This window comes from Vidua chalybeata, chromosome 2, assembly GCF_026979565.1.
Source record: "Vidua chalybeata isolate OUT-0048 chromosome 2, bVidCha1 merged haplotype, whole genome shotgun sequence".
Classification (NCBI taxonomy): Eukaryota; Metazoa; Chordata; class Aves; order Passeriformes; family Viduidae; genus Vidua; species Vidua chalybeata.
In genome coordinates this window covers 85904023-85929760 of record NC_071531.1, presented here as the reverse complement: position 1 = coordinate 85929760, position 25738 = coordinate 85904023, and the positions used below count along the sequence as shown (strand labels likewise).

The 25738-nt window shown below is 34.8% G+C and overlaps 1 protein-coding gene across 1 annotated transcript in view; it reads right to left on the bottom strand.

The window, feature by feature from the left end:
* The window catches only part of DYNC2H1 (dynein cytoplasmic 2 heavy chain 1), a 146901-nt gene that overhangs the window by 22342 nt on the left and 98821 nt on the right, over positions 1 to 25738 (bottom strand). Inside the window, exons 83-85 of the mRNA XM_053968680.1 lie at positions 13552 to 13668; positions 7307 to 7516; positions 4421 to 4510 (exon numbers count right to left, since the gene is read on the bottom strand). Coding sequence (XP_053824655.1) covers positions 4421 to 4510; positions 7307 to 7516; positions 13552 to 13668 — 417 coding nt within the window. The remainder of the gene's footprint in view (positions 1 to 4420; positions 4511 to 7306; positions 7517 to 13551; positions 13669 to 25738) is intronic.

The following is a 25738-nucleotide window of genomic DNA, read 5'->3' as shown; positions in this document are numbered from 1 at the left end:
ATTGAGGATCAGTTCCTTAGCAGATAATGTTAGGCTGCAATTGTATTTTTGTTTTGAAAGTCATGACAGCTAAAGAGGAGAAGCCAAGAAAAATAGCAGAAAAATGCTAATTCTTCAGAATAATGTGAAAATTTGAACTAAAATAATGGAATGGGTGGATTTAAAATACATTACTTTTATGAAATTTTGTGCTTCAATGTTAGAATACTAAATCTGGAGTATTCTGCACTGCACAGATACCTAGGTAACAGCTGTTCAAATAGAGACTCATGAGGAACAATGATAAGGTGGGGAACCAGCCAAACTAATCCATCTGAATCAGCCTCTCCTAAAACTGTAAACCACAAACCATTAAGCTATTGTCCCTGCTGCAAACTCTGCTAAGGCAATGTATTAGAAAACACTCTGTAAACTAAGTGTGATTACTTGGACTGGGATAGGCCTTATTATGGAGTGCCCAAGTGGATGAATAGCGGGACTGAGCATGACTATTCTGGATGTGTACAAGATTTATTATGTGAGTTCTTTAACCTGGTGAAAATTGAGAGGACTTGATTCCCTCGGTTTTCTAAGAGCAGCCCTTCTGCCTGTTATCAGTGAATGAAAATTTAATATCTCTGCCTAGATGCCTGGGGTGCAAAGGCAAAATCCTGGGTTTCCTATTCCCAGAAGGTTTTATAGTACATTCAGCAGGCAATTTCCAAGAGTTCAAACCTCAAATACCTTGGACGTCCAATCCACCTTTCTGGGTGTTGAAACAGAGGAATAGGATTCAAAACAGGAAAAAAGTAATTCTTCCTTAAACAGTAAAAGATCATTAAAATAGCAAAAATCTTATACTAGGTGATCAAACTGGTATTGAAGTTAAATATTACTGCCTTAGATTTTACTCAGGATGGAAAGGGACAAGAGAACAGCATCTCAGAAAAATATGTCTCTTGAAAAAATATGAAATTTAGCTTCTTTATATACTAGAAGTACTTTTTAGATAAATACACAATTTCAATGAAACTTTTCATAAATTATGCAACTAAAAACTTTCAGTATTCATAAACATTTCCTTTATTAGAACTCTGAAGTCAGAATGCAAGACTTCTAGCAGCTTTCTAACTCAACAGTCATCCAAAGGAAGAACTGTTTTTGTAAATGACATAAAACCAGCTGAGTCCAAAAGAATGAAATATAAGGTCTTCTTGGAATAAGAAAAGTTTGGGATTCCTTTTTGAAAAGGTGAAATTAAGATCTTTATTTAGTTCTAGTGGAAACAAAAATCAATTTCCAATTTGTTGACCTGAAATAATTTTTAAGGCTGCTATTCAGCTGACATTTGCCTGGGCTGCTGTTTTGCCTTATGACAGCAGCAGTTCTGAGTCTCCTCTCTCTTCTTCTCCCCTGCTGGTATCCATAGCCGTGAGAAGACACTTTATCTAGAGACTGCAATGCACTTAATACCATTATATGCTGATGGGTATTATTGCTGAGTTATGATCATGAACCACAGGAGAGGGAAACCACAGAAAACATTTAGGGTGCCATCATGAGGAAACTCACAGTATAAGGACCAAGAATTAAAACTTATACAATTACCACTGATGATTCATACATTTCATATCTTAATGTTGGTAGCAAATATATCACTGTAGACAGAGAAGCTGAAGCACAGTATTATAAAGTTCAGTGTCAGTGCTGAAAGTATTCAGAATTCTTGAAAGTATTCAGAACTCCATCTTAGAAGAATGTTCAACACATACCTTTTGCTTCAATTTAAAGCAAAAGGTACCATTCAAATATCAGATTTTTCACCTTCACCCTATTTTTCTTCAATAGGGAAGAAATCACCTATTTAGATCAGGTCTGTCACCATAACCTAGTACACAGCAACATGTCTCTACTGCATTTTGCATATACAAATTTCTTCACACTTTGAAAAGGCAGTTTTCTTTGTTGTTTTATTTTTAATTTTGCTTTTTACTGAGTAAATTCAGACCTAAAAAATGCAACACCTGTTGTTTTTCTGCCTGTTGTTGTGTAATGCTCTCAGAACATCTTTACACTTCTATAAATTTCGCTATAAATATTTTACCATCTGGCCTATATTTTGTGTTCCTCCCCATCCCCATTAAATGTTTGTTGCAGTTGCTTTTATTGTTTTCTGCACTGGCAGCAAATCACTTGACAAGGCAGCCTTTAACTAATAGCCTAGGCTATTACTCCATCCTTAGTAAATGTAATCCTTCAGGTACAACTTAGATCTTTCAACGTCTCCTATTTCATCTTAAAAATACCTAAATCAAACCTGTCTCAAACAGTAAAGTATAAATAAATATCTACAGTCAATGAAACAGAGGGACATAAGAGTAACTTTAAAAAAAGCTTATAAGGTTGGTCATATAAAACTAATCCAAAATATGGCATTTATTGAAATATAAATCAGAAGATAATTTTCAGAATTATGAGATCTCTTTATTGAAGTCTTTATTGAATTTCTGAATTCTAAACCTAGACTTAACTACCGATAAATTACATTTATAAAATCAATAATGAAAACTCACACAAAAGAAAAGTTAATTAAAAAATTATCAAGAGTATTCAGGAAGGTGTAATGGGCACAATCATGATTTAGAATCACATTTAAGGAAAAGGATGATTCAACCAAAATGTGTAATTAGAAAGAATCAACATTTTTAGAATAATATACAATACAGAAATACAGAAACTGTATTTCAGATGTGATTTGTCTAGAAGCTTGAGATACAAAACAGACTGATACTTTATTATTAAGAATTGCTCCAAACACAACTATATTACACATCTGACATTAAAGAAATAAAATGAGACAACTAGCAGCTGTTATCACTAATAAAAATTTAACATAATTTACTGCTTATGGACACAGTCAAGTATCTACTGTACTATGCTTTAATAATCTTTCTCTCTCTTACAATAAATAACTGTTAAAAACTGTAAATGAGTCCTTCATAATAACTTTCATAAAAATGACTAATCCAAATGTACCATTTTGTCCAGTAGTTTGAGAAATGAGAAAGGAAGAGTACTAGCATGGTAATGCAGCAAATATAATGCAACACATTAGTCAATAGCTGACTGGAGTAATATATGGAAATAAAAACTTTTGGGATATGTGTGGTTGAAAATCATCTGTTACTATTAACACTAATTTCATCCTGTCACCTCTGCATTATGATTTTGTATGGAAGATACACTCCACACAGAAGTTCAAACTCTAATCTCAGATTTCCATTAAAAATAAATCATGTAAGTAAGGAAAATTGCATGCAGTTTGGTTACAACCAAATGAAAGTAGAAGTTGCAAACACTCTTGAAGCTTACAGACACACAGACTTACCACAAATGTTTTTTTTAATACTAAAGGCTATAATAGTCAGTAAAAAGACAGATGGGACTAAGTTCAACTCCAGATTTATAAACAAATAACATTTGAACATGCATTATCACTTGTTGCTATACATATTTATATTTTTTCTGCTTTGTACTTTAAACTTTTTTTTTGAAGGAAAGGATAAAGAAAAAATAAGTATTAGCCAAAAGAAACTGTTTGCATAACAAGAATCTTATTAATACTTTGGAGACATTTATTTGACAGTTTCTTGAGAAAAAGCAATGCCCTCAAATCTTTCTTCTGAATTTGACAGTCAACATAAATGTTGACAAAAATCTTGGTATCCCATTGGACAAGATGTGTTAAATCAAGATCAAACCAACAGCTTTCTATTTATTGCCTGGAGGTAACAAAGATCTGTCATTTCTAAAGTACTCTTCCTCTCTTTCAGGTTCTCACGATTTTCTCTCTATGTATCCAACACAGATAAGGAATCTGTTTCCTTAAATACTAATTAATTTAGATAAATTACTTTTATTTGTCTTTGTATTACCTTAAATACACCACTTCTGTCAATGAAAGTATATATAGGTTTACCTTAACTAAAAATTAACCTCTTAACTGTCACACTGTGGATAGACACCTTCTCTTATGTCCCCTTGAAAACCTTGAGAATGCAGATCTTTTCATTGCTTTCTTCCACGACTAGACAGCTATGAATTTCTACATTACTTTTATTAGAAATGCTTCACTTATGTCTTGATAGGCATCTCTCTACCAGATTTAAGAGTGTGTCTTGACTTAAACGTAAAATTTAATCTGGGTAAAAGAAGTCTTTTTCCCCCACAGCGCACCATAAAGATTAATGACTAAGATGCAATTCACTAAGTGAAGTAACTAACAATATTATCACATTATTCCTTGATCTTTAGATTTTTATATACCTTTTCACACATCTAAAATTCTTTTAGACCTGTGTTTGTAAAGGTCTACTGTAGTGGAATATACTGTGTCACTGAATACCAGCACACTGAGTAAAAAATGACTCTTTAAAATTACCTGTATAGCAAGTGCTCGAGCTACAAGACTTCTAAGATATTGCAAAGGATCTTCTGGACCTTCCCACTTGCTTTGCCACGTGATAGGACACTGAAATAAAAATATATATACTGAAAGAATCAAATCCATTTTCATTTCATTTTAAGTTGGCAACTTGAATAAAAATAAATAACCTAGAGATCAAATATATCTACAAAACAAAACAAAACAATATAATGATCAAGAACATACAACCATAAACAGAAAGGTTGTATTCGTGCTAATTCTTTGTGTGGCGCAGCCACAGTGTCGATGGAGAATTTGCAAGAACCTCTGCTATTCAATAAGGAAACATCAGTTGGTTCCACAAATATTTCCAAAAGGCCTAAGAGCATTATGTCTTGGAAAGTCACAATGTCATCTTTCAACTGCAGCCAGTTTCCCACTCCTTTGCTGCAGCCTCCTCAGACTTCAAACGCAATTGTGTGGCTCTGTGGTAAAGAGAATCTGATACAATTCCTCTGCAAGATTATTTCTCATCACCTTAGAGCTTTTGTAGAGCAGCACAGAGAAAAAAAAGTCCTGCCAAGACTTCCCCATATAAATTTCTCATTGACTTCAAAAAGAAAGGCTTAAAAGGGCATCTCTTAAACTTCCTCCTTAATAAGGATAGAAACACTAATTTTACCTACTCCACAAGAATCTAAAGCACACTGAAAGTGACTGCAAGATTCTCCTATTTATGAGAAAGAGAATTAATGTAAATCAGTGCCTGTGGAATATTGCACACTACTGAAGATGCTAAACGGAATCAACAGTTTATACTGTTTAATATTTACAGCTGCATTTTCCAGGAAGTTCCCATTCTAATAGCATATGTACTGAACAGGTATTCAAAATCTGATCCTGGAGTTTGCAAAAAAAGGTATTTTTCAAAGTAAATACTCTGTGTTTACCTTTTATAATTAAAAACCAAAATGCAACTAGATTCAAGGATACTAATTAAAAATTAATTCAATAAACTAGAATACATACAAAACAATTAATAAAGGACAGATAACTGCATGGGGTTTTTCCTAATTAGGATTTTTTGAAAAATATTTTTTATTTGAGACCTTGCATTTTTGCAGCCTCTTCTACTAGATACGCATTTACAGATAGCACATCAGTCTATCACTTACAAGGCATTTGCCTAATGTTGTTAATATATCACTCTAAATTACGTTAATTCTAAAGAAATTGCTTAGCTAATTGTTATGCAAGTGTATCTGAGATGTGCTTATGCTCTTTTTGGCTGGGGTGGACTTAATTTTCTTCACAGTGGCTAGTATGGGGCTAACATACCAATTTTACACAAATACAGCACATTGCTGAAACCTTTATAAGTCATACACTTATTGAATTTTGCATTTCTATTATTAATCCAGCGGTTTCTTCAGGTGCTACAATCTTAAAAGAGCTACAACCTAGGAGGTTAAAAATATAGCTTTTGAAAAATAATCCTTTGCTACATAAAACATGAAAACACTAAACAAGAAGAGTGTATAGAAAACACATGAAGAAAATCATTTTAGGATAACAAATCGAGTGAGGTTTAGCTGCCATGCCAAGAACGTGGCATTAGCCTCTCTGGAAGGCTGCTGGGAAAATTGTTATATGGTCACAATCCAATGAAGTGATCCATGTCAAGGAAAGTGGGTAAGTAAGCAGATGAAATGACAGAAGCACTGGTCAATACATCAGGAAGCAATGAACTGATGCTTGTGAGAGGTTAAAATGCAGAATTTCTTAAGAAACTTTTTGAGGCAGTGATCAGCTTCACAGCTCCTGCAGTTCCAATAGAAGCATACAGCTAAAGCACACAAGCAAGCTATGCTCTCTTGCTCAGTAACAAGAAATACAACTGTAAGAACTAAAGAATGGCCACTACATGTATCACTTCCATTCACTATAACTTGGAGTTAGTGCCAGTTTCTACCACATAGTCAAAACATGTTTTAAAAGGCAATGAGATTGCTAACAAGAAAACTTAATTTATTCTAACTGTACAGCAATTTTGCTAACAAATGCTGTCTTGTGAATCTGAAAAGACAACAAATTCCATTATTGTTTTGATTAGAATTTGATTTATCAATAAATGCATACCAATCTTTTCAACAGTACTTGTTTGTCACATGAAGATAAACAGGATCTTAATAGGAACTATTGTTCATTTCAGAAGCAATCTCAATATCTGTGCATTAGCATTGACAGAATTTATCAGTTGCTGGAGGCAAAACAAAACCAGTTTCATGTCACATCAATGTCTGACTATCTTTTAACTCAATTATCTAGGTATTCATGATAGAGCATGTAAATTTGCTGTCACTAATTGTATTAGCTTGATGCCAAAAAACATGGAGAAGTACATATAATTCTGACTTATTCTTTGTATATCAAGAATATAGAGTGAGATGATAGGTTGGAGTGATAGGCACAGCTTTTCTGATGAGGTATGGCAATTCTCCATACTAAATAAATGCAAAGAGAACTGATATTATAATTTAAATTTTAAGAAAATATAAAAACTAAGTAAGGGGACAGATTTACACATTCTACTGGCTAACATATTTAACTTATCTAGAATGAATTGGTATTTGAAATTGAAATAGTATTCCACAACTTCTAAACTTATTGGATTTGTTTTTAAGAGAAAGCTAGATAAGAGAGTAATACATTCAGATTCTGCAAATACTTCTGAAAAATCTAACAGAAAAAACTGGTTTTGTTTTAGAGTTTCTATCTTTAAAACAACTCCATTTTAGACTCTTTATCAATAAAAAAAATTAGAACGTGAAAATGAGTGTTCAGTTTCCTTGGGTTTTTTCAATGCTTATTATAATGTATATTCATTTCAAAATTACTTACCTTCTGGTTTAACAGAGCACTTGCTAGCCTTTGTACTTCAGAACTCAGTAGTGAGGTGCCTCTGATGACTTTACTTAAAGAAGCAAGTGACTGATGGACACTCTGCACAAGGCGAATAGCATTGAATTGTTCCAGAGTAATGAATGATAAGATTGGAGATCCTTGTTGTTCTGCAGGAGGAGACACCTTCTGATGGATCAGGTTAGAATTCTAAGAAAGAACGTGTGATATCCAGTTAATAAACTCAGGGAAACTATGTTGTTGTACAACATATTATTTGTTTAATTCATGATACTTCATATGAGCTTGTTAGCTTTGAAGGAGTAATGACATCATCTCTTTTCTGACACTGAATTAAAAGTATAGTGATACTTCCAGTACTGTCTGTGACATGTCCAATAAAGGAACCACTCTTCTGAAACAAGTCTGTCTACCCAGTTACTTCAAAAGTACTTGAATTGCTGAAAAAATCTTCACTTAGCTGAATCACTGCTTTTAGTATTAGTGTTAATGTGTTAATATAAAAAGCAGTGGTGTACTCAGCACAACAAGATATTACTGGGTACTGTAAACTGTGCTGCCAGTTCTTGCTTCGTGAGACTAGTTCAGCATAGAATTGAATTAAATACTATAAATACAAAATAAATATCATTTTATGTGTAAATCTTGAGTAACTCAGACTCTAAGAAGTACTGCTGCTCTTATACTGCCATTTTTACTACTTACTTCCTTTCCATTAAAGCCACTGAAAATCCAAATTTATTCAATAATTTTAAGAGATGGTGCAATTTTGCAAATCTTAATTCATATGCAACTTACTACATAAATATATTTTTGCATGTGTTTGGAAACTGCCAACGTGAAATGTGGCAAGATGCTGCAATGAATTCCAGTTATAAAATTAAAAACTTCTTGGAAAACTCTATAAAGCACAAATGCAAAAAGTAAACCCTAACCTATGGGAAAAAATGTTTTGCTATTTCAATTTCTAGTAATTTAGTAAAGATAAAATTAGATTTTACTTTCTCTGAGATATGTAGTCTTAACAAGTCTTGATTATTTTTCAGGCTAAATAAATTTATGAATTGTCACATGGCATCTCACTTTCCAGAACACACAGGATATTTACCTCTATAATCTTTCCCAGGCACTATGTATTTGTCAGAACTTTTACATTTTTAATTTCAAGCTCATACTCCACTCAGCTACCAAGCTAAAACATGAGAAAAGCTAAATGAATGAGCAATACTTTGGCTTATGACTCACCAACAGAAAAATTCAGGATACAGTCTTCCAACATTGTTAAAAAGGTATACAACAAAGCAACTGATCAAAGTAACTTTGATCAGTACTGATGCCAAAGTATACAGTATGTACAACTCTTATGCTTTGCATTTTTTCTTTGCATGCATTCAAGAATCGCAGTACCAGTTTCACATCAGTTTTTCTGAGACCATAATTTGCTGAGTATATGTAAATTGTAATACAAAGCCAGCATAAGCTAGCTGATAATTTCTTATTTAGGTGTTTAATTGCACAAAATAAAGCAAAACCCAGGACATTCCACCTTGGAGGCTTTGCTCAATCTTTGACACTCTCATAATTCACAAAAGCTTATTGAAAGAGAAGTCCTCTAAGTTCCTCAATATTGTCCTTTACATAAGAGTCTCCTATGAATTTCAGATCTATTTCATCACTCTTTCTAATGCTGCCCTCTGAGAATTTGTTGAAACAACCCATCTGTCATTTCCATAGGAAAATGAAACATGAATACCAATATCAGCTTATACATTTAATGTCTTATTACATTCTCTTAAAATCCATTATGTATATAATTCACACCAGCTTTTAAAATACGTGTATGCTCATGACCTGCTTGGGAATTAAGATGAAGAGCTGCTGAAGTACTGAGTGTTTTTCCTAATCATAAGAAACTGAAGGTATATTCTACTATTTAATATTAAATACTGTATTTTGCTACCAATATTAATCAGGTGTATTTTCAGACTTTGATAATTTTCCCTCTTTCAGGTCTGTATGTATTGCTATCTTAGTATAATATAAGACTTCATAAAGTCTCACCTAAACTGTCCCAGAGCTTTACTTTGTTACCTTCTTAAAACTCAAGCTTTTGCAAACTCCAGTATGTTCTGAAAACTGAGTCCTCAGAAATGTAACAAATACAATGAAAATAAACTCATATACCTTTACTAGTTCTGCATTCGATTCAAAATGCAATTTTAGTGGTGGTGGTGGTGATGTGTTTTAGAAATCTCCATTGCCCTTTTGATGTACCTATTTTGCCTCCACCTTTGAATCTCCCTGCCTATTTTTTTAGATATTAGCCTCTCACTGGTTTTCACATGCTTTTCATTGTTGAAAATAAAATAAAGGCTGACCCTATATTTCTGTTTCACTGATTTTCGTTCATGGAAAAGACTCTGTTGTTTTTTTAAAGCTGAGCCAGCTAATGAGGTACCAGGCACATGGTGTGATTCTTGGGGCTGTCCTGTAAAGTGCCAGGAGTTGGATTTCAATGATTCTTGTGGCTCCATACCAATTCAGGATATTCTATGATTCTATAATGGTTTAGATAAAACAGCCATATTCTGTTTATCTAACGGTTTAGGTAAAACAAGTCATTAATTTTTAAACCTACTTCTACAATTTTCTTGCAACATTATGCAACTTTATGAAAATAACTAGTTACAATTTACAAACATGACAAAAGATACAGAACACATAATTTATAATCATACATTCAGTTAACAACTTTGAGGGAGCTGCTGCTGAAATTTTTGTGGGTGGGTGTTCTAACTTTCACAGAGCTGATATAGGGGTTTTCTGAAACAAGGCAGAAAATGCAACCACCTTACAATAAAAATATAGTACTGATTCCTCTCTCTCTCTCTCTCCTCATGTCCATTTGGACATGATGGAACACTTATGCACTCCCCCTGTGTCCTCATACATCTCTGACAATTATTGTATGATGGGTGGTTCCCGAGTTCCACAGGACAGTGGCATCCAGCAGACCCACTTATGTGACAATAAATGCTTGCACAGGTCCTAAGCCACAGTCTGTCAGGGAAGAAAGCTGTGTGGGAAGAGAATGGACACCAGAACAGACACTGGTTAAATTCACTCTGATTCAAGGCCCAGCCCTTGCCAACATTTTGTAGCGCACCACCCTTCCACATTAAGGAAGGGTTTTTAAAATTTGTGTAACATTTGACAACTTACTCAGTGAAGACTTTATTTTATAGATCAACAAGTCCTTCATGTAAGCTAATACTGAGCATGTGAGTAGGTGTTGTTTTCTAACTAAATGGCAGGTTCATGAGAGTTTAATTAATTTGCTAAGTGTCAAGCTGTTACTAAATCATGCTGCAAAACACAGTAAAAGCAGTTTTAGGACAGTATTCATTACAAGGATGTTTTCAATGGCAAGAATTAACATGTATGTTTTCAAATGAGGCTAATATAGGTGAAAATGTCAAGATATCTTGTATTAGTTCAGAATGGCTTTGCTTGTGTAATTTCAACACAGATGCACACTGATTTGAAGCACATTTTAAGTATCTATTTCATTTAAAGTAAAATTCAATTAAAAATTTCAGAGTCTGAATTCTGGCTAGACTAATAACCAGTGGATGAAGGAGAAGCAACTGACATGATTCTATTCTTATAGTTAGATAAAGAATAATAAACCTCCCAGTTCAACAATTTCAGGATGTCTGAATAATTAGTAGCAACAATTAACAGGGTTTTGCATCATGGTCTAAGAGAAAAAATGAAGCCCTGCAAACTACCAGAAATATTTCTGAAAAAGTAACAAGTAAGTCCTTGCTACCATATTAATGTATTCTAATTATTTCCCATTTTGAAATGTCTAAACTGAAAAAAACCAAAAATTTCCAAAGCATATCTGCCGTTTTTGCTGTTTGGCCACAAAGAATGTGATAGGCTCTGAAAACTGAGCAAAAATTACTCCTATTCACAGAACCACAAAAGAGCTGAGGTTGGGAGGAACCTCTGGAGATTGCCAGGTGCTACAGCAGGTTGGCCAGACCTGAATCCAGTGTCCATCCAAGAATATGACTCCTTGGAGCTTTTTCACAGACTCCAGTCAACTGCCAGGGGTAGTGTGGAGCATATGAAGCTCCAAGGGGTTACAGTCTGAGAGCCACACCAGCCTCAACAGTTTTTCCACAATGTGCCACAGCTGAGCCCCTGGAAGGCAGCAAAACTCCCCAAACAACAGATGAGGTCAGAAAACAGGAGCATCCTTCTCCCAGCTGCAGGGAATTGCTCATTACTTTTCTTTACCACTTCCTCCTGGTGCTTCCGTGTGGAGCAAGCTTAGTTGGCTTTGGAGTTTCATTAAGAGTGCAAAGAGAAAAATATGTCAACACAGTGAGATTATGATCAATCATTGAGATGTAAATTCTACAGGACATACCTATGTCAAATGGTAAATTTTGTTGAATTTCAGGATTGTCAGTACATAGATGTACAACAACAGTTTTCAAGCTATTTGGAAGATAATCCTTTTTTAATTAATCCTTGACTTACACACTTAATATGGGAATAAAAATGTTTAAAACAACTTAATCTTTGTCTACATATTAACAAACTTCTGAGTGTCTTTTTGCCTCTAGAATAATTTTTTTTACAGACTTCAGGAATACTTTTTTTTAAATTTTACTTCTTCATATCTGGGAAACTGTTCTAGTTTCATATTCTCTGCCCATTCATGCATAAATAAAATAATTTATGATTGTTAACTTAAGCAGCAATTCAACTATCTTCTTCATTCCAATTCCTGCCTTGAAAAATTCTGCAAACAAAGATGATGCCTTCATTGAACTATCAATCTAGAATGAGAATGTAGAACTGCATGCAATGTCTGTGAAATATTAAAGATGTCTAGGCCTTTTCAAAGCTGGAAACAATTACTGGTTGAACAGATCACGAAAACTAATTTTGATAAAAATATTATTTTTTTTTTTTTAACACTCAAGAAAATGTCCCCTACACAAAAATTAAAACCTATAAAAGGTTTTATCCTTTTATAAGATATAAAAGGATAAAAGCCACCTAATTCTAAAGGATATATTAAAAAGATTAATTTAATTATCTGCTATTGGCATAAAACCTTTAGAAAATCAAAGAAACTTCAAGATAATACAGCATCCTTGAATGTTTTGGGTTGAAAGGGACCTTAAACATTATCTAGTTCTAACCCTCCTGAACAGGCAGGGATACCTTCCATAGACCATTTGCAGGCTGTTCAAAGCCTCATTTAACCTGGTTTTGAATATTTCAGGGATGGAGCATCTACTAGTTCTCTGGGAAACCTGTGCCAGAGCCTCACCACCCTCACAGGAAAGAATTTCCTAGACCTACCCACTTAGCATGGATGAGATGAGAATTCAATGAAATACTTCAAAATGTAATGATAAATTCTAATGTGTACCTCATGTCACTTCTGTGTATGTGGTTATTTGAGTAAGGGATAGGTTTTTCCCATTACAGTGTTGCTGTGTACAAAACATAGTTTTAGGCCATAACATCTCTGGTCTATTACTTGATCAGTGAGGAGACAAAATAATGGCAAAATGTCCAAGTGAGCACCTAGCATGAGGTGGGAGAGATCCTTCCCAAGTATGCATAGTGTCTGCATTCACACATATCACATCTCAATGTATGCCTCGAATAAGAATTCAATGGTTGGAAACCAAGCTTTACAACCTAAGTTAAAAAAAACCACCCAACTGAACCAAGCTAGACCAACAAAGGAACATAAAGGGAGTGATATTGGATACTGCAGAGGGGATTTTCATGAACCTCAGTTTAAAGCTAACACCATATTTCAACACTAAAAAGGAAAAAATTCATTGTATTTGAAATCATTAAAAAAAATATTTGTGAATATTAGATAAATGAAGAGACTAAATAAAAATCTAAAGTACATTAGCATTTTTCTTGGAAACACCCAAAGGATGCTAGTCTCATGTTTTGAGTGTAGTCTCCTCTCCATACGGAAAAAAAGGTGATAGCCTGTTATATTACATACAGAATTCACAGCTAATTGTGCACCTAATATTGTACTTTCTACCTCAAATGCATTTAATTTAGTTTTCTCTTCTTATATTTCAATGCTTCAGATAATTCCTTAGACTATATTTTTAATGTATTTACCAGAAAAAAAAGTTGTCTTTTCAAATTAGGTACATTCCTACCTGATTAAGTTTCTTCCATAGGTTGAGAACAGGAGAAAGTTCTGCAGACCATATCTCTCTGTCAAATTTGCTGCCAGCAGTTACTGACCTACTCAGGATCCGAAGCTGTGAAATTACCTGAGTGATGAGAATACAAATGCACTTTTGAAGAAGGATAAACAAACTTCTTTTAGTACAAAAATGCTATATACTAGCAAATACTCTTCAATTTATCTATGAACTATCCTTTCCTGCATAGTTAATTACTGATCATGATCTGATCAAAACACAAACAATATCCATATTCAAGAACAAAGCATACTTGAACTTCATTCATATTAAACCACAAAAAACCCTACATATTTTTTATCATAGTAATTGTCTTTGTTTAATTATAATTTAAAAACTAATGAGGTGCATAAATAAGTAAAAAGCCTAATTTCCACAAAATTTAGAGACAAAATTCGAGCTCTGCCTTTAATTAGGCTCAAGCTCTGCCTTTAACTAGGCTCCATCTGTAATTAAAAATTTAAGGGAATCAAACTCCCAAAATATGTTACTAAACACATACCATAACTGTCACGGACCAAAACTCAAGACAATTATGGGAAATTCAATCTGATCTGACCAGGATGTCTTATTTACATATTCATGCTACCTCAAGTTATTTAAATGCATACCTATTAAAAAAAAAAACCAAAACAAAACATGAAATTAAAAAAATAACTGCAAACCTTCCAGAAAGAAGGGGAACTTCTAGCTCATTAGGTCCAACTGCCTTTTATTGTTAGGAACCCTAGAAAGTTCACAAATCAACTGATAAACTACATACATACATTTGGAACAAAGGTCACTGAAATTAAAATTCTTCAGTGATATTGCAGTCTGTCCCTTAAACTGTATATAAACCACCTGGTATTTTTGAGGCATTTTCATTAAATTTTAGTTATTTTTCACAGTGTATTTTTTGCAAGGCACATTATTGAACAACTTATTAATTCTCTCCTCTTTCATTTGACAATAAAGAATTAAGCTTCATAGTAAAAATGTATTAATCATTCAGAAGGTCTGGACTATTTAATTGTAACACAGACGGAGGGAGAAAGTCAAGTTGTTTCTGCTGGGATTTGACTTATGTTTTAGTCTTGAAATATGTGCAATGATGAAGTGCTTTCTTTTGTTTTTCATTTTCTTTCACTGAAGCAAACCTCTCCTTCTTATTTATCATCCTTGATAGGAACTATGAAGCACTACAAGATGATAGTATACCCAACCATCATTTTAACTTCTATAAACAAGCACTGACCATGAGACTGTGGTTTAAAATCCTGAGAGAAGAATTTAAGGTTAGTAGTAGAATCACAACCTCAGAATGCAGGAGAGTAGATTTCAGCTTAGACAGGGATCTTTTTAGCAGGAAGCAGTTGGCAACTGTTTTGGAGGGCAAAGAAGAGCCAAGAGAGCTGCTCAATCCTCAAGAAAAAAATTCTCAAGGCACAAAACCACTTCTTTCTGATACAGAGGTAACAAGCATGATAAGTAAGTCAGAGAACAATTATGACAGAAGACCATAATGGATGTAAAGAAGTTAGTGACCTCAAATCCTAGAATATGCTGAGTTGGAAGGGACCACTGAAGTCCAACTCCTGGCTCTGCACAGGACATCCCCAAGAGTCACACCATGTGCCTGAGAGCATTGTTCAAATGTTTTCTGAACTCTGTCATGCTTGGTGCTGTGACCACTTCCCTGGGGAGCCCGTTCCACTGCCCAACCACCCTCTGGGTGAAGAACCTTTTCCTGATTTCCAACCTAAACCTCCCCTGACACAGCTTCAGGGCATTCTTTCAGGTCCTGTCACTGCTCACCATGGAGCAGAGATCAGTGCCTGCCCCTCCTCTTCCCCTCACAAGGAAGCTGAAGGCTGCAATGATGTCTCCCACAGAAGATGGGCACAAGGATGGGCAACCCAGCAGGGGTAGAAAGACATTGCTCAGTTGTGTTAGGGTCAAATAAGGAAAGCCAGATCTCATCTGGATTTAAAAACAGCAGTGTATGCAAAGGTCTAAAAGGGCTTCTGGCAGTATTCTGGTAGCTAAAATGAAAAGAAAATATGATCTGCTGCTCTTTATAGCTTCTGTTATATAAAATAACATTTCACCCTCTCATTCTCATAACTTAATTTTAAACTTTCATAATCCTTTGTATGCCCCAGCTATTGTGTATATAAAAAAAGATTCTTGTTTAATTTAGCGAAAAATTAATTTCTCTGATGAATATTTTGATCATAGTATCTTTATAATTTCTGCTATTCTTCCTCATTTTCACTCTGCACATATGCAAATGTTCTGACAAGCAATACAGATAATAAACACACATTTGTGCCTTCCAAATATCATTCCTTTAGCTATAGTTTTGTATCTTTTAATTTGTTTTTGGGTAGTTGCCTGCCATCATTTGCTAAGCAATAAAACATTTATATGAATACACTTTAACTGGTAATTCAGTATGTAGTACTTCATATAAACGTGCATATAGTGCATACTATAAAGCTGAAAAATGTTTATATGATTGCTTTGTGAATATGGGGGATTGAAAACATTAACTCTGGTATGCATTTTCAAAACGCCTTTAGAAGTATAAACATACAGCTGAAATGATTTTGAGAAGTAGTGACTGCAAGATCAAGTAATTAAAGTATTTTTCTAACTCTACTGTACAGTGTTAGCTGTCTTTTTCTAATTATCTAATTAGAAAATCTGTCAACATAATTAAAATAGGAAATATGGTATCTATTCCTTATTTGAAATTTTTTTCCTTGTGTGCCTGTATGTGTTTCTGCTTTGTGTATTTCATCAAAGTCGTTAAAAAATTTTGGGTTATCATTATCAAAAGTTAAACACTTAAATTAAAAGTACAGAATCAAAAGAAATCAAGTCTTAACTCTCTGTGTTCTGTAGTACTGTAACACACAATGATCTTCATCACACGTTCATGGAACATCTTTAAATCTTCACAGTTCATCCCATTTCTTTTCTCAGGTATAGCAGGTATGATGATAGCATAATTTACTCCTAAAGTTTCCATGACAGCATAGTTTTCAATTCACTGATTTTTTTTTTAATTAATGGGTTGGGCTGGAACTTTTCATACTGGTAGCTCTTTCCACCTGAATATTCTTTTCAAAATTTTAACCTAGAATAGTCATTCACGTTCAAGACACAGATGAAAATACATTTGATTCATGTCAAAATACTCTGGTTAACGTCACCTTTGAACTGCTTCAACACCCCAAACTTTCGCTAGTGGACTGCAAACTTGATGGTAGGACATCTGTCCAAATTTAGGAAAGAATTACAAATTGTAAAATAGTAACACATATTACTATTTAAGTATGATTACAAGTTTGATATTAGAACTTGAATGGTGAAAGTATTTCATTCTCACAAATCCCAGTGAAGTTCCCTACAGTATTGACCAGTCTATGCTACTTTGAATCAGCTAAAGCTTGAGAAAATGCTTGCTTAGTACTCTCAAATCAGTCTCTTTCTGGTTGTTCTGAAAATGAAAAGGAAAATCTATTTTTTTAAAGAGGATCATAGAACAATTCAACACTAGAAAGAAACTAAGGAGGTCTCTAGTCTAATCTCCTGTTGGAAGCATGATGAGCTTTAAATTAGACCAGGTTGCTCAGGGCTTTATTTGGTTTCGAAAAATCTCAAGTATAGAGACTTAACAACCTCTCTGGATGACCTCTTCCACTGCTTTGCCACCCTAATAATTAAAAGGTTTCCCATAATATCAAATCTGGACCTTTCTTGTTTTGGTTTATGTCTTGTAAATAAGAGTCAAATGCATGGACTGGGACAAAGAGTGTGTTTATACTGGGAAGGACCTGAATAAAACCATGAGTGGGATATATCACCCTGTTAGAACTCTCAGGTGTATCACAGAAGTGTCCAAGGGATTGTGGTATTTTTGCAGTTGCTCCACTTCAGTATTTTCACCTCAGGCAACAGAAATAAGTTTTGAGTTGGAAAAGAAATTGGATTTAAAAGAAAAAGGATTATCAGGAATACATTTCAGGGGGTCATATGAAAACCAAAGCAACAGGATAGGAATGAACACACAGACTGGATTAGTACCTAGAAGGAAGGAGACCTTGGTTCAGATGACAAAGGGAATATGATTAGGAATCTATATTTAAGATGATGAAACAACTCTTGGGTTGAAAGAGGGCACTGTACACAGTCACATTAGGTGAGCTCAAACTCACCCTTACCTATCCTTAGGCACTTATTTATACTTACTTAAAACTTACTGAAAAATATTATCACCTTAGCCTCCCTAAATTATCAGTAGACAGATCTTAAGTGGGATAACTTGCATTTGAAAGGTTCTCTTATTGAGTACGCAGGAAAACTAAGTTCCTTACATAGGTACCTCAGATAGATGGCTCTATGCTGTGGAAATTAGAATGAGGATTTTCATTTAATTTCCTGGCAACCTAGCTACAAAGCTTGAGAAGAATTCAGTTTCTCGCAATGTACTATATATAAAATACCATCAGGCCAACCTATAATCAACTTCAAAACTTACTCTATATAAAGCTTGCCTTAAACATGATGCTTTTATGGGCACATAGCAAGATCAGAAGTGACCAGCACAGATGCATACATCCAGGTCTGTGGAATCATATCCTTTGCACTCTAACCCAGGTATGTAGTACTAAGGGAACTGAAAATTTAATAATAGATGTATAATACAGGGTACTCAAAGTAAAAGTACTTTTACAATACCTAACCTTTGAATGTTCTTCTTTGTCATTGCAATGTATTCTTTTTATGTATTATACACTAAAAGCTCTTATATGTTGTGGTAGTTCACACCAAATGCCAATCTGAATATTCTGAATAATAAGAGTGAAAAAATCTACCATTAAGCAGGAAAACAGTACCTTCACTAAAAATACAAGAGGGATAGATAAAGAGGGAATAAAAATATAAAAGCAATCACCAATAATGGCCTGTTTAAGAGGGGGAAAAAGATTATTCAGATTCTCAATTCTTTGTAGAATCTGTTTTAAGTAAGGTTAACTAATCATAACAGTATTTATACAAAAAATTCAATAGAGCAATTTATTTGTGAACAATGCATCTAATACTGATCAACAGTCTACAGAAACTGCAACCAAGTATTTTCTCTAGTCTTAGTGGAAAATTCATGCACTGCATGTTTTTTTCTGAGTTATCAGCACAGAACAATACAAATTGCATATATTAAGAAAGGTGGGGTGGTCAAACTAAGAATGTCAATATTTATTTACCTAGTTATTAAATTACATGTACAGCTCAGCTTTTTAATTATATTCTTTAATCTATATTTTGGGTGCATCTACAGATATATGCTGCTATGATATTGACCAGCACATTACAGTAGAAAACAAGTGCATCTAGAGAAGTCATGAGAGATAATGATCACAATGGAAAGCTATAAAGATAATCAATGTTCCCTTGTGACTTCCTATGGAATTACTAAAAAGTCATGTTTTACCTGAAAATTAAATTTCATTTAAAATAAATTTCAAAAATAAAAATTAGGAAATGTCAATATTTTAACTTTTCCTTCTCTGAAACATAGACAAGACAGATTTCTAGGAACACAAAATCTATTTCTGTTATTTACTCATGCACAAGATGAAGAAAAAGTCTTGCTTTCAGTCATTCACAACTACTGCAGAAAATGCTACTTCACAAATATAAAATAAACATAGACTTACATTTAAGTCTTGTATACATTTCAGAATCAAATCATATTTTATATACAGTATTAAGACTTAAAAAAGTGGAAAGTAATACAGTCAAAATGTCCTGTGAAATTTTGTCAGTGAATTAAAAAAAACATCAGATCAATCAATTCTGAACTCAATATGATTACTGTTCTAAGAACGCAAAGCTGGAAAGATTTGCTAGTCAGATAACTGGTATTTTTTTTCAAGATTATGGAACATATAGAAAAGAATTTTTATTTTTGTAGAAAAATCTAGCAAAGCCATCTAAGCAAATCTACGGATGTCAAAGCAGATACTCTACTGCCATCTACCAGTTTTAAAAGGATGTAGTATCAGCACAGAAACCACTTCTATGCTCTGTTTCTCTGAATGAAACAATATATCCCTTCACACAGCTGTTCAAGGAGATAATTCTGGTTTTATAAGACTTTACAGCTCAAACTAAAATATGAATCTATAGCTTAACTACTTCGGTAAATATTGTGAAAATACTAACCCAGTGCAGGGCAACAATGTCTTTATTGTGTCACAAGTGGGAGCAGGTTTCTGTGTGACATCCCTTCTGCCAGAACTAGGTGCTTCCACACTGTTTCTCACAGCTTGGCTGCTGTTCCCTCATCGCTGAGAAAGTAGCCTAAGACTGAGCTGGCATTGAAACCTCTCTGACTTTCAGTCCCTGCCTGTGTCCCTTACCTTCTCTGCAAGGACAGGATCCATGGATGCTGTTAGGGTGAACGTAATTAAATGGCACTTGTAAGCAAATCATTCCTACTGCATGTGGATCAGTAAGAGACAGTGTAGGTCCATGCTTGCTCTTTTCTTGTTCCATCAAGGCCACCTCAAAGCTGCATTTTCACTCATTAAGGATCTGAAGTAGGGCTGGACTCTATACAGATACATACCTTCTCAATCAAATACATAGCAAACATGGCAAAGACATTGACCACACCTGTATCTTCCTTTATACAGAAGAGGATCATGTATCATATACCTTTGACAACAGGGAGATGCTCTGTAGAGCAGAGGTTCAGGGGATGAAGGAAGAAAGACAGCAGACTTTGTGTAGATGGACAGCACAAGCCCAAGTTGAACCTTCTCCTAAAGAATAACAGAGTTTTACTTCATAGAGGACCGCAGGATACACATTACCTGGAGACCATGAAGCTAAAAGGAGTGCCAGAAGAGGTGGTTGACCTTAACTAATCACACACACTGACAAAATTTAAGGAGACTGGAAAATGGCAGCCGGTTTTTAGAAGAGAACCAATTTCTCATATGCAGAGCACCACCAATACATTTTCATATACACAGCACCAGTCCTACAAGAATTAAGAAGGTTATTTGAAGCATTACATTGATTCACTAAATTGGTAAATAAATGTTTTCCACCAGCTCTTTTTGTTAGAGCACAGTACTGTGGCTTCCACTCCATTAATAGTACAGCACATTTCTTTCATGCATCACCACAGGTGTATTCAAAATAATCCCTGTATTTCAAAAATTCCTTTTAAGTACTCAGATCTCTCAGTTACAGGATAATAAATATAGGCTGACATTACTCATCAATTTCTACTAGAGACTGTTAGTCATGTATTTGTGATGTGGGAAGTAATAAATGTCAGCAACTAAATGCTCTGAACAATTGAAAGGTTATGTAGTTGCTAAACTATTTTCAGAAAATAAATTCTGAAAATTTATCTGGGATCTACAGTAATAACACAAGGGTTTCAATAATAATAAAAATTGCTTTTCAATAATTAATATACTTTTCAATAATTATACATATATTACTCTATGTGGCATAATTAGAATTACGGAGGAATAGAAAATATAAAATTCATGCTCTGAGTCCTGCTGAGCTGGATTGTGAAAGAGAAAATTGTGTACGTTGACAAACACTTAAGAAGCTACAGCTATCATTACAGCTGCACCTTGAAAAATAACCACACACCACGGCCCCCCTATTCTATATACAGTAGAAATTTTGCAGTCAGTTGTATGACTGCAATACTAGGGGGATATACCCTAACTTTTCTTTATCTTACTTGGTAATGACAACCATGGAGATTTGGTGTACAAACTCAAGCATGATCCAGCAATTTAAGAGTTACCAGTGTCCTCATACACCCTCCCCTACACCTTCTGTCTCTGTTGTTCTCAGAAACAAGGCAAAAAGCAGCACTGGAACCATATATCTGATCACAGTTTTAGTAAGACAGAGAGCAGTTTTAATCTAAGTAAAAGGATATGCAAGGAATAGTAGGAAGAGGTACAGAATCAGTCACTGACTTGCTGAAAATAAAAGTACATTAGATACTAAGTAATTAAAAAAAAAGGACCCAATGATAAAAAGCTGTTTTACTGAAGTCAGTGAGATCATTGCAACTACATTTAATGAGGCAAAATTTGCTTCATGTTTCCTGACCCTGGTTTGTACCTTGTCTACTTTACTAGATTGATCTGCACTGTTCTACATTATTAGTTTAATATTAATTTTAGCTTGAGAAATATCCATCACATAACAAAAAACAGTTATAAAAAGGTAACTTTTTTCCTACAAAATTTCTCATTTTCAAGTATAGACAGAAGAGCAAGAGCATTTATATTAAATAAATACTGTATTTAGTCACTACACTAAGGTTCATTAGCTAGTCCTTTTTATTTCTGATGGATTTCATAAAAGAAATTGTTGCTTCTCTTTAAGCAATCCCACCTATGATTCAGTTTGAGATTTCTGTGCTAGTATTAATTCCCGTGGAGTATTCAATTCAGCAACATGTTTTTGCCTGATTTTGTAAACTTGACATTGTTCAGATACCATAATTTTTAAGTCATGCTGATGTAACGTGTGAATATTAATTTCCTATATCGAGTTTCTGCTAGAACAATCTCTCAAGTTTTCAAATGATTCAGCTGCCATTCATGATGAGTATGAAATGTCATGGTATGAATCACAGAATGACAGAATGGTTGGGGTTGGAAGGGATCTCTAGAGATCACCTAGTCCAATCCCCCACCAAAGCAGGTTCACCCAGAGCAGGCCACACAGTATCACCTCCAGACTGGTTTTCATTATTTACAGAAGAGGAGATATTCAACCCCATCCTCTCTGGCAGCCTGTTCCAGCTTTCTGTCACTCTCTTTAGGAAGTTTTCCTCAGATAGAACATCTTGTGATTCAGTTTGTGCCCACTGCCCCCTGTCCTGTCACTGGGCACCACTAAAGAGATTCTGGCCCCATCTTCTTGATACCCACCCTTAAGATATCTGTAAACATTGATAAAACCCCTCAGTTTTCCCTTCTCCAGATAAAACAGACCTACCTCTCTCAGCCTTTCCTTGTAAGACAGATGCTCCAGTCCCCCAAGCATCATAGTCCTCCCTGGAGCCCCCTCCCTGGAGTCCTCCCTGATGAGCCAGTAGCTCATCTTTCTTCAACTGAGAAGCCCAGCCCTGGACACAGCACTCCAGATGTGCCTCACCAGGACAGAGTAGAGGGACAGGATCACTCCCCTCGACCTACTGGCACTGCTCTTCCTGATGCACCCCAGGATCCCACTGTCCTTCTTGGCCACGAAGGCACTGTTGGCTCAGGGACAGCTTGTTGTCCACCAGGACCCCCCAGGTCCTTCTCCACAGAGCTGCTTTCCAGCAGGTCACCCCCAGCCTGTGCTGGTGCCTAGGGTTGTTCCCCCCCAGGTGCAGGACCCTGCATTTGCCTTTGCTGAACTGCATCAGCTTGCCCTCTGCCCAACTTCCCAGCCTGTCCAGGTCTCACTCATCGTCAGCACAGCTCTCTGGGGTATCAGTCACTCCTGAATACAGGAACAGATCATTCCTAGGCATTTTTAGATACTCCCTGTAGTATACTACTGTGCACTGAAGTTCTGTACAAAAACAAATTTATATTTATAGCAGTGATCTGCAAGATGAGATTTCTTACTGAGATTAAGGAAAAACATACAAGATTTATACTATGTCAAAGAATTGCATCAACAAATTTTTCAGAGGAATTACAGCTTATGAAATCTTAAATTTAAGAGTTACCTTTTAGTCACAGAAGCCCTCTAAATACCATAATTTCCAACTCTGCATCTTTACCGTTCAAAATGTATGTGAAAAAGCTCTATTATTAATGATGACTTCACTGATGGAAATTTCTGAAGTGCTGGTTAACAGCCCACATTGCAAATGCAGGTAGAAATTATTATTTATATATATATATATATATATATACGTTGAGGATAGCCATTAAGTAAACTGCAGAATTAAGATTTCGGACTTAGGAAATAAGACACTAGTTTAATTGCTGTAAGGAAAAGGGATAATATGATACAGTATAGTAAGCAGAGGGAAAAACTGAGGCAGTAGAGTGGACAGCACATTAATTTCAGTTGATTAAAAAGGGGAAATAAAAGACTATTTTTGAATGAGCTTCAGAACAAGTCCCCTCATTATGTAGAAAGGCCAGTTTTTTTTAGCAAAATGACTTAGTAAGCATGGAATATCTGTGTGGATTGAAAGGTAAAAAAATAGAAACACGTAAGTAGAAAAATCAAGGACAGTGAAAGAACTGCTTGGGCAATTTGAGACGAAAATAAAAAAGCCAAAGCCCAGCTGGAGATAAGACCAGCAGGAAACAATTAGTGGTGAAATGGGATTTAACATATATGAAAAAGTTCAAAGAAAACATGGGGCATTGGCAAAATGTAAGAGAATATAAGCGAGGCATGGTACATAAAACCTGAAGTATTCTAAGACCTCTGTGCATGGTGTAGGAAGCAAAGGAGCAGATAATACGGGGAAATAAACAGCCCATGCAAAGAACATGAACAAACTAACAAGGACTTCAATCCAGCTGTTGGCTGGTCACCAGTGGTGCTCCTGATGCTCAGAAGTGCAGCCAATTCTGTTTAATATCTTTATCAACGGTCTCAACGAGGAGATTGAGTGTACTCTTAGCAGCCTGGCAGAGAGTGGGCAAGTCTCACAAAGTCAGTCTCACAAGCATACTCTCTGCCATTAATGTGCATGATAGTCTTGCCTGAGGATGCATAATGGTGGGAACCATTCACTTGCTTTAGCAGCTCAATAAAATAAAACTGGTAACAAAGAAAAAGGAAATTTGAAATGTGTTGGTCTTTCACTGCCCTGGAAAATAAAACAAGCAAAAAATATATCTACTAATTAATAAAATCTCTTTTTTGTCTTGAGACAAGCACTGTAACTTACATACTTTAGGATGCTTGAAACTTCACTTCCTCCTTCTGAACTTTTCGATCAAGTGTAATAACTATATTTACATTGTTACAATACTCAATGCAGAAATGGCAAAACAACTATTTTCAAAATCCTGTTCTAATACAAATCAAATTTTTCAAGCAGTCCAGTTTTCAGAAGAAAAGAAACCCTCCTGTATTCTGAGTAAGCAACACTTCATAGTCACAGGTATTTTATTTAATCACTTAAATGCTCATTAAAATGTCTGTTATACGAGTATTAGAAATGCTGCTGACACTATTACAAAGCTTGACTCAAAGGTCAATGGAAAGAAATAGGTCATTCCAAAAGGTGATTCACTGCTTTATTTTAGATGCCTATCTAAGATTGGCACAAATTATTCCCTGTAGCTGCTTGTCTTTCCTTAGTAACAAAAAATAAAGAAGAGGTGGATAATATTCATATGATTCAAGCTAGTTGAGAGGTATTACATTGGGCTTTCTTTGTTTTAATTTCAATTGGCTTTGAATTTGGCTTATCATATTTTTCTATCACTGTACCTAAACACTTAAAAGAAAAACAAACTCTTAAGAAATAATTCCAGTATCAGTCAAGGGAATTTGAAGACAGAATCAATAAATACATCACAGTCTTTTCCAGTAGGATTTAAACAAAATATCCTCTAAGAGCTGAACGAGAAATCTAACAGAACCTCTCTGTGTATTTCAAAGATAAACTCTAATTCTACAATACCTGTTTTTAAAATACCATTGACTTGTAGGAAATGTTAGAATAACATCTAAATAAAATATTTGGTCTTAACACAGAAGGTATTTTCAGAAATCTTAAAACACTAACTGAAGATAATATCAGTGAAGGAAACAGGATTTCACACATCTACATAATTCACTCCATGGCAGGTATGAATTCGGTATCTTGGAGCCGGACTGTAATACACAGGGAGCCTAGATAACCATTAGATTAGGCACCTAACTGAGAAAAGTAAAGCTTTGTTAAATGACTATCAACCTTAGAAAATATTTTCTCTATTATATTAGTTTTGCTGCCAATGTGTAGTTACTATCAAAAAAAATAAGTCCATTCCAGTAAATAAAAGGGGAAGTTTGTGACTTCCAGCAAGAAGGAAAATTTAAAAAATTAAATCTGGGAAAAATAAATTACCTTATATCCTCTACCCTG